The sequence below is a fragment of the Cicer arietinum genome, chromosome 4, assembly GCF_000331145.2.
Source record: "Cicer arietinum cultivar CDC Frontier isolate Library 1 chromosome 4, Cicar.CDCFrontier_v2.0, whole genome shotgun sequence".
NCBI classification, from domain to species: Eukaryota; Viridiplantae; Streptophyta; class Magnoliopsida; order Fabales; family Fabaceae; genus Cicer; species Cicer arietinum.
This window is the reverse complement of record NC_021163.2, coordinates 54,657,287-54,674,119: the sequence shown is the minus strand read 5'-3', so window position 1 is coordinate 54,674,119 and position 16,833 is coordinate 54,657,287. Positions and strand designations below refer to the sequence as shown.

General features: G+C 30.6%; 4 protein-coding genes across 6 annotated transcripts in view; 1 reads left to right on the top strand and 3 right to left on the bottom strand.

Annotated features, from left to right (window-relative positions):
• LOC101510449 (uncharacterized) overlaps positions 1-4,294 on the bottom strand; it is a 5,293-nt gene extending 999 nt beyond the window's left edge. The window contains exons 1-8 of one of the 2 annotated variants that reach the window (XM_004513851.4): positions 4,155-4,294; positions 2,455-2,612; positions 2,130-2,255; positions 1,908-2,042; positions 1,606-1,698; positions 1,369-1,500; positions 964-1,061; positions 335-545 (exon numbers count right to left, since the gene is read on the bottom strand). In XM_004513851.4, coding sequence (XP_004513908.1) covers positions 335-545; positions 964-1,061; positions 1,369-1,500; positions 1,606-1,698; positions 1,908-2,042; positions 2,130-2,241 — 781 coding nt within the window. In that variant the 5' untranslated portion in view covers positions 2,242-2,255; positions 2,455-2,612; positions 4,155-4,294. The remainder of the gene's footprint in view (positions 1-334; positions 546-963; positions 1,062-1,368; positions 1,501-1,605; positions 1,699-1,907; positions 2,043-2,129; positions 2,256-2,454; positions 2,613-4,154) is intronic. The other variant, XM_073366821.1, reaches the window with a different exon arrangement.
• On the top strand, positions 3,675-4,697 carry LOC101510127 (CST complex subunit STN1). Its single transcript, XM_004513850.4, has one exon. It carries the CDS (start codon positions 3,974-3,976, stop codon positions 4,469-4,471), a length of 498 nt encoding a protein of 165 aa, XP_004513907.1. The 5' UTR covers positions 3,675-3,973; the 3' UTR covers positions 4,472-4,697.
• Positions 4,698-6,413: 1,716 nt separating this feature from the next.
• Positions 6,414-13,582, bottom strand: LOC101510780 (GTP-binding protein ERG). Its single transcript, XM_073368118.1, has 8 exons — positions 12,935-13,582; positions 11,450-11,539; positions 10,131-10,276; positions 8,627-8,785; positions 8,434-8,504; positions 7,998-8,101; positions 7,752-7,891; positions 6,414-7,019 (listed from the first exon to the last, which is right to left on the bottom strand). The coding sequence occupies exons 1-8, from the start codon at positions 13,415-13,417 to the stop codon at positions 6,935-6,937; spliced, it is 1,278 nt and encodes a 425-aa protein (XP_073224219.1). The 5' UTR covers positions 13,418-13,582; the 3' UTR covers positions 6,414-6,934.
• A 1,359-nt stretch (positions 13,583-14,941) lies between these two features.
• Positions 14,942-16,833, bottom strand: part of LOC101511106 (imidazoleglycerol-phosphate dehydratase, chloroplastic) — a 5,258-nt gene continuing 3,366 nt past the window's right edge. For both annotated transcript variants that reach the window (XM_027330306.2, XM_004513853.4), the window contains exons 6-8: positions 16,521-16,583; positions 15,914-16,023; positions 14,942-15,449 (exon numbers count right to left, since the gene is read on the bottom strand). In XM_027330306.2, coding sequence (XP_027186107.1) covers positions 15,422-15,449; positions 15,914-16,023; positions 16,521-16,583 — 201 coding nt within the window. In that variant the 3' untranslated portion in view covers positions 14,942-15,421. The remainder of the gene's footprint in view (positions 15,450-15,913; positions 16,024-16,520; positions 16,584-16,833) is intronic.

Below are 16,833 nucleotides of genomic sequence, written 5' to 3'. Positions count from 1 at the left end.
AAGAGTGGGAGAGTGTGTTGCTAGCACATTTCTTTATACTAGTAATTTGGTCTAGCACTTGTGTTGTAGTAAACAACTAAACACTAACACAATACTAATAATCCTAATATTTATTACCTACAAGAAACACATATAACATCTTTGTGCCAAAGATGTAACACCCGCTAATTAACATCTTAATGTTTTTCCTTTATTTTAAACCACATTGTTGGTTTAAATTTAATTATTGACTCTTTGTTTTAACATAAATAAACAACTTTCATGAAATAAAAAATGGTTAAACATTATCTAGGATATAAAAATATGGTAAATCATTATGAAAAACAAGGCATACCATTTCTTTGCACTTCTCTTTTTTGAAAGCGGTAGAAATCTTGACCAACTTCTTTAGGTTTCTTTTTGGCCAACTTATTCTCCGCAGCCGCTTGAGCAATCGAGCCCACAGCAATCCCACTTTCAGAATCCGTCGTTTTCTTCCTACCTTTGTGGTGTACAACCACCGTCCATCCCCCTTCAGCAGCAAGGGCTTGTTTTGCTTTCATTTCCTGCATTGACCATAAAATAATTGCATGGAAACAAAAATAAGTAACAAATGTGGCAACATTCATTACTGAATATTGAATATGAAAGACTAAACACTAGGATCAGAAAAAGAGGCTGATATGATTCATACCTTATAGCCCTCCCCTATTAATGAAAATGACTTTTACTACTTATTTTTCAAAGCCATAGAACTAGTAGGTATACAAAATAAAACTCTAACTAATATATTTTCCAACATCAATTTAATTTCAATATATAAAAAAGTTCATGACATGATAACTATCCACACTGAAAAAAGGGTTATCTGATTATTATTATTATTAAGAAGAAATCAGCATAAAGTAGAAAAATTATGAAACAATAGTTGACAAGAGCATCCAATCTCTGTTTTGTTTTAAGAATAATTTTTAAAACATGCACCTCTTCAAGTTTTCCCTCGTAAGCAGTTACAAAGTCGTCAATTTGATGTTGCAATATCTCCAACCCTGGTCTACTTTGATGGTATTCCACTCTCCATTCTGAAGTTTGAGTATTCCCAAGTCAGAAACTATACCATGTATGACAATAAATAGACAATAGCATAGAAATTAATACATAGAGAACATAGGTACACCACAATCCAACATTCAACAGGTTGAAAGAATAATATTAAACGATATGTCAACATGCTCAATCTTAGGAATAGGAGGTAGGGTGGATGTTGGGAAACGATGAAAGACATATGCACATCAAAGTTAACACAGACGATGTTGAAATGTTAATCATATAGGTAATTATGTTGACATTACAAAAGTAAAGTAATTATCTTAAAAAAGCAATTCATACTTTTAATTCCATTTGAGCAGTCATCATCTCTAGAGGAAATAAGAAGAATTTCATCTTGAGGATCCTCTTCTCTCTTTTCTGGAGAGTTTTTAATCTCTTTTTTTCTTTTCTTTTCACCTTCCTTTGTCCTACCTACAAAAAAAAGGATAAATTCCATGAGCCAAAATGAATGTATGACTTCAGCCATGAAGTTTCATAATCCAACAATACAATGAACCAGAAAATGATTTTCCTTACAAGGTTTAATAGCTGCTCCAATATTAGAATCTCTAAGCTCTTTGGAGTCATAGATCTCCTCTGCTTTAGAATGACAGTTGTCCACTACTTCATCTGATACCATTGGGGAAAAAGGGTAAGATCAACATGAGTGTTTCAACATATTTTAGTGAAATTTTACAATAAATAAATGTATCAAACAATGATGAGAAAACTAAAATACATACAATAAATTACCAGAAAATAAACTTCCTATACTCTACTTATAGACAGTAAAATATCTTGTTCGCAGTATAGATGCCACACCATAACCATCAACTCACCATTTTGTTCTTCTAAATCAACATCTTCATCTTCTTGTCTTTGTGTTCCAACTACACTTTTGTCCTTGTTCTTTCTTTTTTGGTTGATAGAAACTTTCGCCTTTTTTCTCTTTAAAACTTCCATTCCATGATCAACTGAAACAACCAAATTTTCAAAGAAAGTTCAACAAAGTGCAAAGAGTACAGAATAACAGAAACATAACACATTTATAATTTCTATACCATCATTGTTTACTGTAGCATGTGTCTCAACATCAACATTTTGTTCCTTGTTCCTTTTCTTCTTCTTTTCCTCTATTTGTATGTCTGTTTTCCCCTTAATTACTTTCATCATAACAAAAATTCAACCTGTGAATCATCACAAACGCAATACACACATATAAATATGCATACAATAGTAATCTATTTACACACAAATTATTGTAATAAATTCATGTTACAAAGTGAAAAGAGAAATTAACAAACTTTAATCATTGAAAAGAAAGAAAGAAAAAACACCGTGAAAGTGTGAAGTGCAAAGGAAAGAAAACATGGACGAGTTTCTCACCGTTTCTGGTGGCCGTACTTCTTACGACGATCAACTCTGGATGTGATATCCGGCAAGGTTTAGCTTATTACGGGCAGTCGAGTTCACTGCGGGACTCCAATTTGTATTTCTCATAAACAACGGCAAAGCGCAATTTGGAGCAGAATCTCGGATTAAATCTTATTTCGATACAAACCCAAATTAAAAATATACGGGTACACATTCACAAATAAAAAAAATTAATTGAAAAATAATTTTAGTCTTACTTATTTTCTTTTAATATTTGTGTGACATATTTGTTTTGTGTCCAAATATAGTGTTTCAAACAAGAACTTTTCATTATCACGATTATTTTTTATTCATTTTATAAAGTAAAATCTCATTTATTTCTTTAGACTTGAAGTTTAATTTGATAAAATCGACTAATGACTTATAGTTTATAGTTTATAAATAATAGCGGTTTAATTAATTGAAATATTTAATAAAATTGATGGATCAATTAGGTTATATATGTAAAATAATATAACATAATATTATTAATTAAAATAAATTTTATCAATAATACTTAAAATATTTTAAATTTTGTAATTTTAAATTTATTTTTTATTAATTTGATACATTTTGTATTTATTTATCTATTTTATTTATTTTAAATTAAAATAAATAAATTATTTACTTTAAAATATTAATTATTTATAAATTTACTTATGTAAAAATGTATTTAAAAAAAAAAAATCAATTTGATTCCTTAACTTATGTCAAAAGTTTACTCTAGCCTATTAATTAATGTATAAAGTCATGATTGGTTTCTAATTGAAAATAGAATAGAGAACACATAAAATAATTTGACTTTGATTAATTAATAGAGTAAATCGAAGAGACTAAATTGCATTAATAAACACAAATTAAAAATTTATTTAACTGTTTCTAAATTTATAAGACCAAATACATATTTAAGTTCTCTTTTAAATCATTTTGAAATTTTGAAATAAATTATTAAACTAAAAATAATTGTAATTAATTTTCTAAATTAATATACTTTTTATAAAAATTTAAACTTTATATAAGATTTTAGTTCTATAAAATTTTAAATTATTGTTTTTAGTTCATATGAAAAATAATATTTTTCAGTATTTATAAAATTATTATACTATCAATTTTAGTTCTTCTTAAAATATCAATAAATATTTTTAAATAGTTATTTTATAGATATGTTTCCTATACTATTAAAAAGGATTTTAAAAAATAAATTTAATAACCTACTTCAACTAACAAATATTATTAAACTAGACACCACGATTGAGACAAGAAAAAGAAAATATAAAAGTGATATTTGTTTTTGACATTTGACATTAGAAAATATTATTGTAGATTATGAGAAAAGCCCGGTTAGGACAGTGAATCTGAAAGAAGAAAAAAAGCCCGTTATAACTACAAGACGAAAAAGTAAAACCAGTATCACGATTCACACAAAGCAAACACCATTTTTCACCATTCCAATAATCTCCCCTCAACACAGAAAAAGAAACAAAACCCCAAAATGCAGCAACAAAACAACAACAAACCATTACCACAACTACACAACACTCACGTTAAGCTTCTCGCCTTCGATCTCCTAACCCTAACCCCACCTTCATCCCCCGACCACCCTTTCACTCGCAAATCAATCCCAATCACACGCGCCGAAACCCTAGGAACCATAACCCTACGCGATCACAAACCTGGAAAATTCCTCCGATTCGCAATCGACGACGGAACAGGCTGCATCCCTTGTATCCTCTGGCTTAACCATTTAACTTCTCCTCATTTGGCACGCCGTCGTAGTCCTCAGGATCTTTGTCTTCTTTCCGACGCCGCCGCCCGATCCTTTTCGAACGTGAAGATTGGTGCTGTGGGAAGAGTTAGAGGGAGAGTAACGGGTTTTAAGGGGTGTGTTCAGATTACTGTTACGGATGTTGTTGTTGAGAGGGATCCTAATGCGGAGGTTTTGCATTGGATTGAGTGTGTTAATTTGGCTCGTAATTGTTATAATCTATGACTATGTCATGTTTCTTAACCCTTCTTGCTTTTTGGCTTCGAATGGAAATAGTACTAATCAAGCTTTTCGATAGTCTAATTAGTGTAAATAGTACTAATTTTAGCTTAGGAAATAAATAAATTGGAAATCAGATTAGTTTGTCTAAACAAGTTTATAAGAACTATAAATGTAGAATTAAGACATACCAGTCTCTCAATGCATTAGTTGAGTGTTGAACTTTGTTTTAGTTACAGTGTTTTGTGTTTTTTTTTTTTTTTTGCAAGAAAGTCATTTTTTTTAATTAAACAATTAATAAAAAATTAATTATTTTTGAAACTTTTCTATCTTTGTATTACGGGTTTCTTAAACAATTAGAATATCAAGATTTTTAATAGAATGAGAATATAAAAATAATCTAAAAAATAAGAAATTACTTTTAGTAATTTTTCAAAAAAAAAATTATCAAATACCATAATCATTTTTTTTTAATGTAACAAACTGATCTTAAGTCACACAGCAACATATGCTAATTCTAATTGACTGTGTAGACTTTTCTTTTATACTTAATTTCAAAATTATTACATGTATTTAGTTTTTAGTTTTAATGAAATTTTGAAATTTCATTTTTAGTCTTATAAAAAAATCATTATTTTTAATCTCTACAGCATTATTATACAAATAATTTTAGTCTGTATTGTAACATATATTTTGAATGATTTATTTGCATACTTTTTTAAAATACTATAAAAAGTTTTTCACAAAAAATAATTTCTAAATTCATATGTTCAATTACTTTTATCTTTACCGTATGATATTTAAAAAATTTATATTTAATTAATCTTAATTTAAAAATTAAAATTTATACAAATAAACTTTTAATAATATTTTAAATATATTTAAAAAATTAAAATTAAAATTAAAGGATGTTTTATTCTACAAAAAAATAAAATAACTTATAGAATAATATTTTTGAGACTAAAAATATAATTTTATTTTACAATTATTAGAAATAGAGTTTTAAATGTTATAAAAATTAAAAATTTATTTAACTTTAATAATTATAATAATTTAGCAAAATATAAGTAATTGAATGAAATTATATTGTGTAGTATGAGACTCCAACAAAAGTCATACATCGGATATGTCATCAATATAAAGTTCTTTTTTTTTTTAAGAAGATCAATATAAAATTTTGGTGCCACATTATCTTACTTTTCGCTTTGATCTACACTTGAGAGATGAGCATTATGTTTATTTTGAATGCTTATCCCTATGGAACGAACTCTCCTTATGGATGCCGCCGGATTGCAACTTTACGGTTACATTTTAGGGATAAGGAAGTAAATAATCTGCAAGTTACTCACAATTTAGGTGTCTATTTTTGTCAAATTTCTCTCAACTTCATCAATTTATACTTTCATTAGGACATTCTATTATACAATTTAGAAAAATTGAAAGAAATGTTGCACATATCCTTCCAAAATGAATGAAATATAAACAAATCTGAGTTAAAAAATGCCGATGTATTTAATGTAAAATTTTAGACCAGTAATGCAATTTCCGTAATAGAAGAGCTGGAGTTGAGATATTGGTGGAGAAAGAATTAGAGCCAAAAGGTAATTTAAATATTTAGACGTGTCACAGGGGATTGAACTACACAATTGAATCTTTTTAATTAAAAAAGTCATGAAAACTTGATTTTGTTTTCAACTTTTTCATTTTATTCTTCTTTTTTTTTCCCCTTAAAATATCATCAACAAATAGAAATAGCTTATTTCAAACACAATTGAATCTTTTCTATTAAAAAAGTCATGAAAACTTGATTTTGTTTTCAACTTTTTGCACTACACATTTTGTTTTCAACTTTTTAAACATCAATTATCATTGGATAGCATATTATATTATAGGAAACATATCAACGAGGGGGAATTTTACAAATGATATATATATGAGACAAAAGAAAGACAAAAAGGGAATAGATATATAATAAATTTTTATCATCAAAATTGCTTTACAGAAAACAACATCGTACAAAAACAAAACTCTTATCTCACTCCTAAGTGTGGAGCAGGGGAGGGGTTGATGAAAAGGGGCAATTTTAGAGTACCCAAAGTAACATTAATCATGATACAACCAAATGCCCTAGTTATGTTTTGTATAAAAACATCTATAAATCAAAATAACTTTGAAGAATAAACAAAAAATACATAAATTTCCCTTCAATTTTCATACACAACCATAAACTTAAAGATTGAGACCTTAAACTTTGGTAATAAAATAGTAAATTTGAGTCCTAGAACTCAACCTGTTTCTCCACAGAAATGATTTTGTCTATGATCACCTTGATCTCAAGCAGGGTTTGTAATCTTCAAGGACTTTGAAGGTCCAGAGTAATCCACACACACTTTTGACATTTTACATGCTGCATAACATGGTGTGGCAAAGAAGGTATATTCTGAATACCAAATATATTTTCCTCGTTGATTATTTAAGCCTAACCTGAAGAATTAGATGGACCTGCTTTTTGAAAATGGTCCTTAGCTCTTCATTAGCTTCAATTCCTATTCTCCTGTGTTCAACAAACATCAATAAACAAATGTTTTCCATTTCCAACACAATGATGCCAAAATAACTTTCGCTTAAAGGATGCAGGGAAGACCAAATCATACACCCCCTCATGGAAGAAGGATTAGGGCATGAGGAGGAAGGTTGGCTCAAACAAGAAACTGTAATACACGAAGTCAATCCTAAGATGAAAAAAAATGAAAAAGCTATAGAAATTTTCATGGACCGAAAGGTCATCCATTCCATCCGAGTTCAGTAATACTCAAGTTTTGGCAGATGGAAAATGGGCACAACCATACATGACAATCTCATAACAAAAATAAAGATGGAGATATCTACTTTTTCTTTTTAAAAAGATAGTGATATCTGCCATTTCCCCAAATTAAGTTTTTCACAATACCTCACAACCAACCAACACTATTGGGTTTGGTGCTTATAAATGGTGGATGGCCCCGAATCGATAGACTCTTTATGCCATATTAAGTTTTTATATTGGGCATAACTCATCTTTACAAACACAGGCTTGCAAAGTGAGGGGTTTCTCTCTACTAATTATGCTTACTTGTTTAGGCCTTATCTCTACTTAATATGGTACTTGAGTTTTTCTCAATACCCCGTATTCTCCGTCTAAAATCAAATTACTAAGCTCCAATGTCATATCGAAAAAGAGTGAAATTAAGATAACAACAATCCCAAAATTTGTTTAACTACATGAAAGGCTGAAAAAAGAAGTTACCCAATTTTTGAGCCATTCTTCCCCACAAGAATCTTGCGTTGACTTAATTTGTTAGTGACAAAGTGTTGCTCAATCCTAATAGAACCGTCTCGCAACTCTTTCCAGTCAATCAACCTATGTTCAATATCGTAAGGAATTTCCTGAATTGTGAAAATTGTTAGCCAATAACACTATTATCTAATCCTGCAACATACCCATCACAAATTCTAGCTATAAATTAGAAGAACAGGTGAATTCAACAACTACCTGATGTACATGGTCCAACAACCTTTCACGCACAACTTCTAACGAAATCATTTTCATAACTTCCTCGGTCATGGTAAATGGATCTTCTTCCCAGGGTCGTTCTACTGCCTATTGCATAAGAAACAATTAAAAAATCTAGTGTTGAGCCTTGGAATGTCTAATCCAATATACGAGGAAAAAACAATAAAAAGTGTAATTGTAAAAGAAAAGTAAATGTATATGCATGGTAAAAAAGAAAAAGAATTACGACTTTATAAATTATGATGTCTTATACTATAAGGTGGGACAGTCTGGCCACACACGAAAAAGAATATTGCTGTTTTTACCTAAAATAAAAAATAAAAAAATAAGAAAAAGGAACGTAGCTGTTTCTTTAAAGGTACCAAAACTATAATTTGTAGTATATGACTAATATATAGCAGAAGTAGAAAGATACATGCCTGCTCCATCAAGAACTGAGTCAAGTCTTTTACTCCAGCCCCCTTCAGTCCTGATATCATGAAATGCCTAAATAATAAAATAGGCATTAGAAGCTAGTTTAAGAAGTAGAGTAAATCTACAAAAATGATAAAATCACACTGCAGACTAGTGTCTCCCATAATCCTCATACAAAGGAAAAAAGACCTTACCTTTCAAATCCAGGGAGATCTTTGAATTCTTCAGCAACCTTCAATAAGTCTTTCTTTTTCTCTACTAAATCAATCTTATTCATACACAAAACTCGCTTTTGATTTGGAATGGATCGTTCTCCCATACGCTTTATTAGTTTTACAACTCTTGAATCAGGCCTATATTGATGGAATGTTAAAAACGGTCACAACACACAAGACAGATTGCATAAAAATATGAGAAGAAGAGACATAAAAATGGTCGCAACAGATTGCATTCACACCACTAGTTCAACATAGCAACAATCTGTAGAAGCCTTCCAGGATCCAGCAGCCAGAAGAGTGTTATATATCCTTCAAGTTATTATATAGAGGACTATACATGCTTAGGTCTGAGCATGGAGTTGGACACAGACACCGCTAATGTCCAAAATATAGGACATTGGCACAGATATATATATATATATTAATTGCATAATATATGATTATTACAGAAAATTAAATATGTGCACCGTTAGCAACATATGTAAATTGATAATCAAGATGAAAACCAAGACGGAAAAAAGAAAAATACCATAACAGACAAAATAGGAGAGTGGAAAAGGGAAACCAGGGAAGAAAGATGACGACCGAAGAAGATGAAAATCTGTTTATGGGTGAAGCGCAATGCCTAATTAAAATACTATTATATTACATTTAAAAAATATTTCTTTTTGATACTTTTACAAAAAGGTAGTAGTGTTTGTTCTCGTGGTATTGTGTCTGAGGAGTGTTGGAGGGTTGTCAAAGCGAGAAAAAAGTTTCTCTGGGGACGCTTATGTGAGGTTTCTGACAGACAAACACATGTCATACATGTATCAAATGGGTGTCAGTGCTTAACGCATGTCGAACAAGTGGACACCCCTAAACCTAGGAGTGTTTGTACTTAATACTGCTTGTGCACTAATGACCAATCGGCACCCTAATTCATCGTACTAATGATTATAATTTATAATAGGAAGGAACCAAGAAATATCACTGATTCTAATTCAAAGAGCTACCGGAAACCCTCAGAAGTAATGCCTAATTATAAGTTAAGCAGACAACAAGATTTAATGAATCAATGACTGACTAAGAGAAGAGGTGAAAACTTACAAAGGAGCAAGAATATAGACACTACTCCATACTCAACTCAAACTTTCCACAGATTCAAATATCTTATCTATATCCATAAGTTAATTAGGGCAACACAGCTATAACCATATTTCCTTGGATAAATGATAGAGAAAAGTTGGAAAAGTTCTTATAAGTTATAACAGATATCTTGATAAAAATATCTATGATAAAGGAACAACAACCAATTTGTGGCTACTCAAGGCAATTTAAGCAACAACATAGCCACTTTTATTGGCTTCACCAGATTCAGAATAAACAATTTTTACACGAGTTTCGTATTTGGATTCATCTGAAAAAAGGTTTAAAATATAAAGAAATAGGTTAAAACAAAAGTGCCGGGATTCTGTAATTTAAACAATAGTATTTTAACCTGGTAAGATGTCTCTGAACATCAAAAATGACTATGAGCACTTCATAGAGATTTACTGAACTCCAAGCACTTTCAACACGAGCCTTGACATCCTTGTAAGGGAATCCACCACAATTTAGCATGAGCCCTGGTGTATCAAAAAAACACTGCATAGAGAAGATGATATGAGTGTAAATATGTAACCACGTAAAATGCATTATCAAATTAAAAACCAATCACAAAACATCATGAAACAGCAAGATCATGGATATAATAGTGAACCTCTAAAGGTTTTAGCAAATTGTTCAAGAAAAAGTGCAGCTGCTTCATTTTTTAAAAGCTACATGTTCTTGAAACACCTTTTATCCCCTATAATTTTCTCATTATCGACGTCGAAACATAATTTCTTCTAGCTCTCGGCATACAATACAAATTACAAACTCATTTGAGCTATAATAAGATATTAATAACAACCATATAAATAAAGCACTCGTGCTAATATTACACATATAAACTAAAATGTGTGCTAGTTAATTTATTTACTTGCATCTAGAAATACTGTAATTGTATTTTGCAACTGGCAAAATGATGATATATACAGCGATGGTCTATAACTAGTGTTACATTGGTTTCAAAGTGACTCTGCAGTTCCAAAGCACAAATACATACTCAAGGTGTTCTCATTTTGTTTTAGGGTGTGTTTACGAGTTGGTTTTTGGAGGGAAGGGTTATATCTATATTTTGATATATCTTTGATATTTTGAAAAAATTAGAAGAACAACATGATATTATATGCCCGTTTATCATATTGTTCTGTCAATTTTTAAAAAATATCAAATATATATTAAAATATAGACATAGCCTTCCAAAACGTTTCTCTCCAAAAACCAACTCGCAAACAAACCCTTAAGAAAAACTGTTCTCATTTTGTAATATGATAGTTTCTTCATTTTTCAGAATGAAATCTATGCAAAAAGCACAAAAAAGAAAACCAGGTTTCAATGGAATCGGTCATGCATATATCGACAGTTGATAAACAGATGATCCATTAATGTTACCATTGAATACTTTACAAGTAAGACATTATATATCGATAGGTCAGGTTCTTCATAATTGCACCTGGAAGGAATCCATGTAATCAAGCTTTTCAAAATTCAAATTATATCTTGAAGAGAAGTGTGCCCATATTTTGACTAAGATGCAAAACTCTTATACTCACAAAAGTATACCAATTTATTGCATGTATATCTTTCTAAAGTATAAATAGCATAAGCCTCTATTGTAACCTCAACATTCCCTTTCACACACGAGAAAGTAAAATAATCAGCCAAGTTACTCACAATTTGGGTGTCTCCTTTTGTCAACACTCCCACAACTTCATGAGTTGTGGTGTTTGTCTTACGTGAAACAGCCGCCACCTTTGTTCCAACCTACGATAAATCAGAAAAAGCATAAATTATATTTGGAAATCATTTGACAAAATCGCCTACAATGAAGAATGGAAGGAACCAAATGATCATTGAAATTTAAACTAATATAAATGGAAATGCTCCTTACAAGTTACAACCAGAGAACAACTCTATTAATAAAAGAATCAGCAGAAACAGAAAAAAGAAGAAATAGGGCGTGATAAAAGTTAATGGAACAAACTCCTTACAAGATGGAAAATAAAATCAAACTAAAAGATAGCTCCCTTTCTGAGAGAGAACCAGCTTCTCTGCACAGCCAAAACCTCTCACTAGAGAACACTTTTCAATATTATTTGTTTTCCAAATCCTTTTCTATTTACTGAGGAAATCTCATATTTTCCCACTTAAATAACCTAGGTCCACTCTCTATAGTCTATAGTCAAACTTTCAACATTGGTACTGGCATGTGTGGCTAAGACTATATTCAGTGAATATAAGCAAAAAAGTACTTGTTATATTCAGTGATTTCAGGTATAAGCAAATTTAACTACTATGACTATATTTAATCATGATATTTATGGAATAACCCTAAATTAATGTAGATTTTATTTTTCAACGATTCTCTTATAATTTAAAAGATATGTACAATCATTATAAACTAATTTAACATTGAAATTTACTTAAATTCATTATTTTGCCACATCCTTCTTTTGTAAATACATTGTTAAATTAATCTAATGAAAAAGAAAAATATAAGACTCCCATTGAATGTCAATGTAAAACTAATTTACAGTGACAGATATGCCCATTTAACTCTTCTTTTATTCATATATGGAATAAGTTATCATTAGTGGCACTTTTTGAGAATACACATATTTTCAAAGATAAAAATAGTTTAACCACATCAACTAATTTTTTAATTAGTGTGATAGGTAGTCTTGCTTATAATCGAGATCAGAGAGAATATTTCATATGAAAAATATGAACACAAAAATCTTGAATCCACTCAACAAATTTGGTCGGGTTAAAACTAATGTACCACTGAAACTTCATATTAAAAGCATGTCAGTGCTATGTCTAGTATCTATGTGTAAGTGTCGTGTGTCAAGTATATGTGAGACATCTATGTTTGATTTCACGTTAGGAGTAGTCAAAATTGATTCTGGAGGTACAAAATTGATTATGACATGCTTGCTTGCTCTTGAGTATAATTGATTTAGCCTCCAAAATTGATTCTAACTTGAATATATGATTTGTAGCTTTTGAATGTAGTCGTAATTTTTATTTTGAAATTTAAACTACTCTACATTCAACTCATTTTAAGCAAAACCAATTCATTCAAAATCAATTTTTGTCGAGGCTCACACTAAAACTAAACAAGACAACAAGATGATTGAAAGAAAAGAAGGAACAAACCATAAAATTAGTGAGTGCAGATTTGCCAGCATTAGGAGCACCAATAATCCCAACCGACAAAGACTTCTGATCCTCTTCCTTCACAACACCAACATTCTCTCCTCCTCCTCCTTCTTCTTCTTCTTCCTCCTCCTCTCTCTCATCAAGTGCAGCTTCCAGTAAAGCCTTAGCAAGAGCCCTTCTTTTTCTCTCATCCTCTTCCTCCTTCAATTTAAGTTTTCCCTTAGGGCCTGATTCGTCGCCAAACACCAATTGTTCGGCCTTGTTCCTGTATTTCTCATCCCAAGTAGGCTTGGGCTTGGGCTTGGGCTCTTGGGGAAAGGCGAGTTCGTAGTGGGAACTGTCGAAGACTGAGTCTGTGGGATTAGAATCGGATTCAGGGGGGAGTGGTTCGGCTGAGAAGAAAGCGCGGAATATGGAGTTGTTGGTTTTGTGATGAGAACAGGAATTGAGTGTGGTTCTTAGGAATCTCAAGGCTTTCATTGTTGTTTTTTTTCTTTTTGGGATATTTTTCTATGCAGCAGCAGCCATGGAAGAAGCTCTTTTCGGTGTTGGGGGTTTAAGGGATTAAGGGGTTAAGGGATTGCAACGGCTGCGTTTCGAGTGAGAGAGAGAGAACAAGAAGCGATCTAAATTAATTTTTTTTTTCTTTTCCCATACTAATATAAATAAATTATATCCATAAACTTAAAAAATAAAAATAAATTAGTTTAGCAACACACCTTTTAACATAACTCTTAAATGAATCTATTTGATCCAACTTTATTAAAAGTGAGTTCATTTTATTTGAGTTACATATAATCAAGTTTGATCTAGTCTACGTGGGTATTATGAACCTATGAACTAACTAAACCCTTTTAGAAAATTTAATATTTTAATTTTTAAATAGAATTAAATTAAATTGGTCGTAAATGGATACTTAAAATCAGTCTAATACATGAGTTTTAGGAAGTAACTTTTGTCATCACATACGAAGAACCAGGTTGAAGTCCCAACCAACAAGTAACAAGGTATAACACATAACAGATAACACCATATGGTGGTGTGCAAGGGAAGGTGATGGTGTTCGCAAAGTTGCAGTGGGAAGGTGATGTAGTAGTGGTGCTCTTAGAGGCAAAGTCGAGTGGGAGATAAAGGAAAGGGAATAGTTTAGAGGCTAGCAATAGAGTGGGAAACATACTGAAATTTTTTTTTTCTCTTCTAAATAATCTTTTAATTTCGGTTCACATTTTAGTCTTGTTTTTTCGATTTTGTAATTTATTTTAATTTTAAGTGACATTTTGATCTTTTATATTTTAAAATATCAATAATATTATCATTTTTTTTATAAAATTTTATCAAAATTTTTAAACAAAACTCATAAAATTAATTATCATCTTCAATATAATACAAATTTCATCAAATTCATAACTCAAATATTTAAATAAACTCATATTTTCATTTACATTAAATTTATGTAGTAGGACCAACATGATTTAGTAAAATTCATTTAACTTTAACCAATTAGAGAATGTATTGAGAAAAATGTATCAAAGAATGCATTTTTTTTTATAGATTAAAGAATATGTTGATAACACTCCTCAATAAAAATTATATTAGAATTAGTATATCCACAAAATTCACCTACAAATGAATTTCTTGTTAATTTGACAAAAAGAAAAAATGCTCAGAACATATTTTAGAGTTTCACTTTTTTGTTGCTTAAATTTAGTGGAAACATTTTTTAAACATGTTTAAAATTTAATATTAAAGAGTGTGTTGGAAGAGTGTCTTAAGAGAATATGTTGTTGGAACTCAAACTAGTCACATAAATTACATAATGACATTCTCGTTAGACGTTCACATTCTGACTTTGTAAAATGAGTCCAAAATATTTAGTTACTTTTTATTAGACATTCTGGATATGCAGGTGAGTGATTGAATTAATATTCCAAATCTAAATCACTTAATGGGTGTGAGTAAAATTTATAGATATAGATATAAACATTTTAAGCTAGAGAAGAATAATGGAGAATCTAAATAACATGTTATTATAGGCTTAAATATCCATAGTGTCATTTTACTAAAAGAAATTATGCGTATGTCACAAAGTCATTGATTATTCTATAAGATAAATCAACAGAAAACCTTGGTGGTCCAAATTATTCCTACAAATAAGGGGAAAAAAATCTTATCCTTCCAACAACAACACAACAAAAAGGATGCTTGCTGCACAAGGCTCACACCATGGTATGGTTTGGAGAGGTTCAGACATACAAATCCTTTCGCATTAACATGCACGTACAGCAGAATAATGTTTACCGATGCTGGTAACTTCTTTTACAAATATGTGCACCTAGCACTGCCCATTATTATCGCGAGATATATGTAAGCAATGTGATGGAAGAGATTGGAGCAAGGGTTCATCTTGAATTCAAATCCTTGAAGAACTATAAAGGATTAGTAATATTAGTAGCTCATTCCAAATGTGCATGCTGGCCAAAGATATTAAGAGCGTGACAGAACCCCTTTGGAACTGCACATATCAAATGATGATGTCTAATTTAGTTTCACGACACGTAGATGGGGAGAAACATACATAAGCTTAGTTAACAAATAAATATGAATGCTTAAGAAAACTAAGCAAAAAAAATCACGATTATGCCTACATTAAGTTATCAATTAGTTTGACTGAATAGGCAAACACATTTTTAAGCATATATGCTAAGGGTGATTTTCAAATGCGTTAAAGATCCCATATTTTCATTCTTTTCGGAAAATGGGTTTGTTTATTCTATCATTCGAAAATAGACAAGGCACTAATAAGCTTGATCCAAGAGCAGAGAGATCAATGAAGCATACACACATATATGGCTACTGGACATGACACAAGTGGTTACATTCAATCAGTTCTATTTTTTTAAGTAATATAGTCAATAGAATCAAATTATCATTATTAAATTAGTATAAGTTCGAGTAGTAATTTCAAAGGTAACAAACCTTGGCACAGTTCCACGGCGACGTGGGTCATATTCCGTTGCTTGTCGAAGAGCTCTTGCAAAAGCTTTGAAGGTTGCTTCAATAATATGATGAGAATTTCTCCCAGCAAGCTGTACTCAGATGAATGAACATATGTTCTGTTAAAAAGTTTTTTAACATAGAGAAAAAAATACAAATTGAAGTTAGAATCTGCATTGCAAAGCATCAAGAACATAGAAATGGTATCGAAGTCTGCAAGAGGGCCCGTATGACATTAACAATTAATTTGTTTTTCCACATGGATGTAAAAATATACTAAGCTCCATTTAGATTGACTTATTTGAGCTTATCTACTGGTAAGTAGTTGTGAGATTGATTTGAAAAACTTATAAAAATAGCTTATGGCATGTCCATAAGTTGTTTTCAGCTTACTTCCATAAACTCTCTAGGATAGTTTATGAAACAATTTATAGCTTATATGAAAATATTTTGATTTTATTTTATCTTTTGTTATAAAAGTAACTTAAATTAAAAAATCACTTATAGATAAGTGCTTATGCTATAAGCGCTTAATTAAATTATTTATCCAAACAAGGCATAAAACTAACTATAATTAGTTATCAATTACCTGGCGAATGTGAAGTGTCATACCGGAAGTATTCACTATAGACTGGAAAAAATGCTCCACCAACTACAAATGACAATATCCAAATGATTTATCAGTAATGAAATCCGCAGCAAAGGAATAATTGACATGATACTTTTATAGAAAAATAACTTTTATCGAAGAGACGAAAGGAAGTACAGTGAAGGTTGATAAGGTACTCTCAATACAAAAGAGAAGGAAAAAAAAGAACAAACACAAGAAAAAGACTGGAAAAATGTAGAGATTTATGTAGCACTGACACTTTATATTGCAAGTGTGTCTGAGGTCCGACACG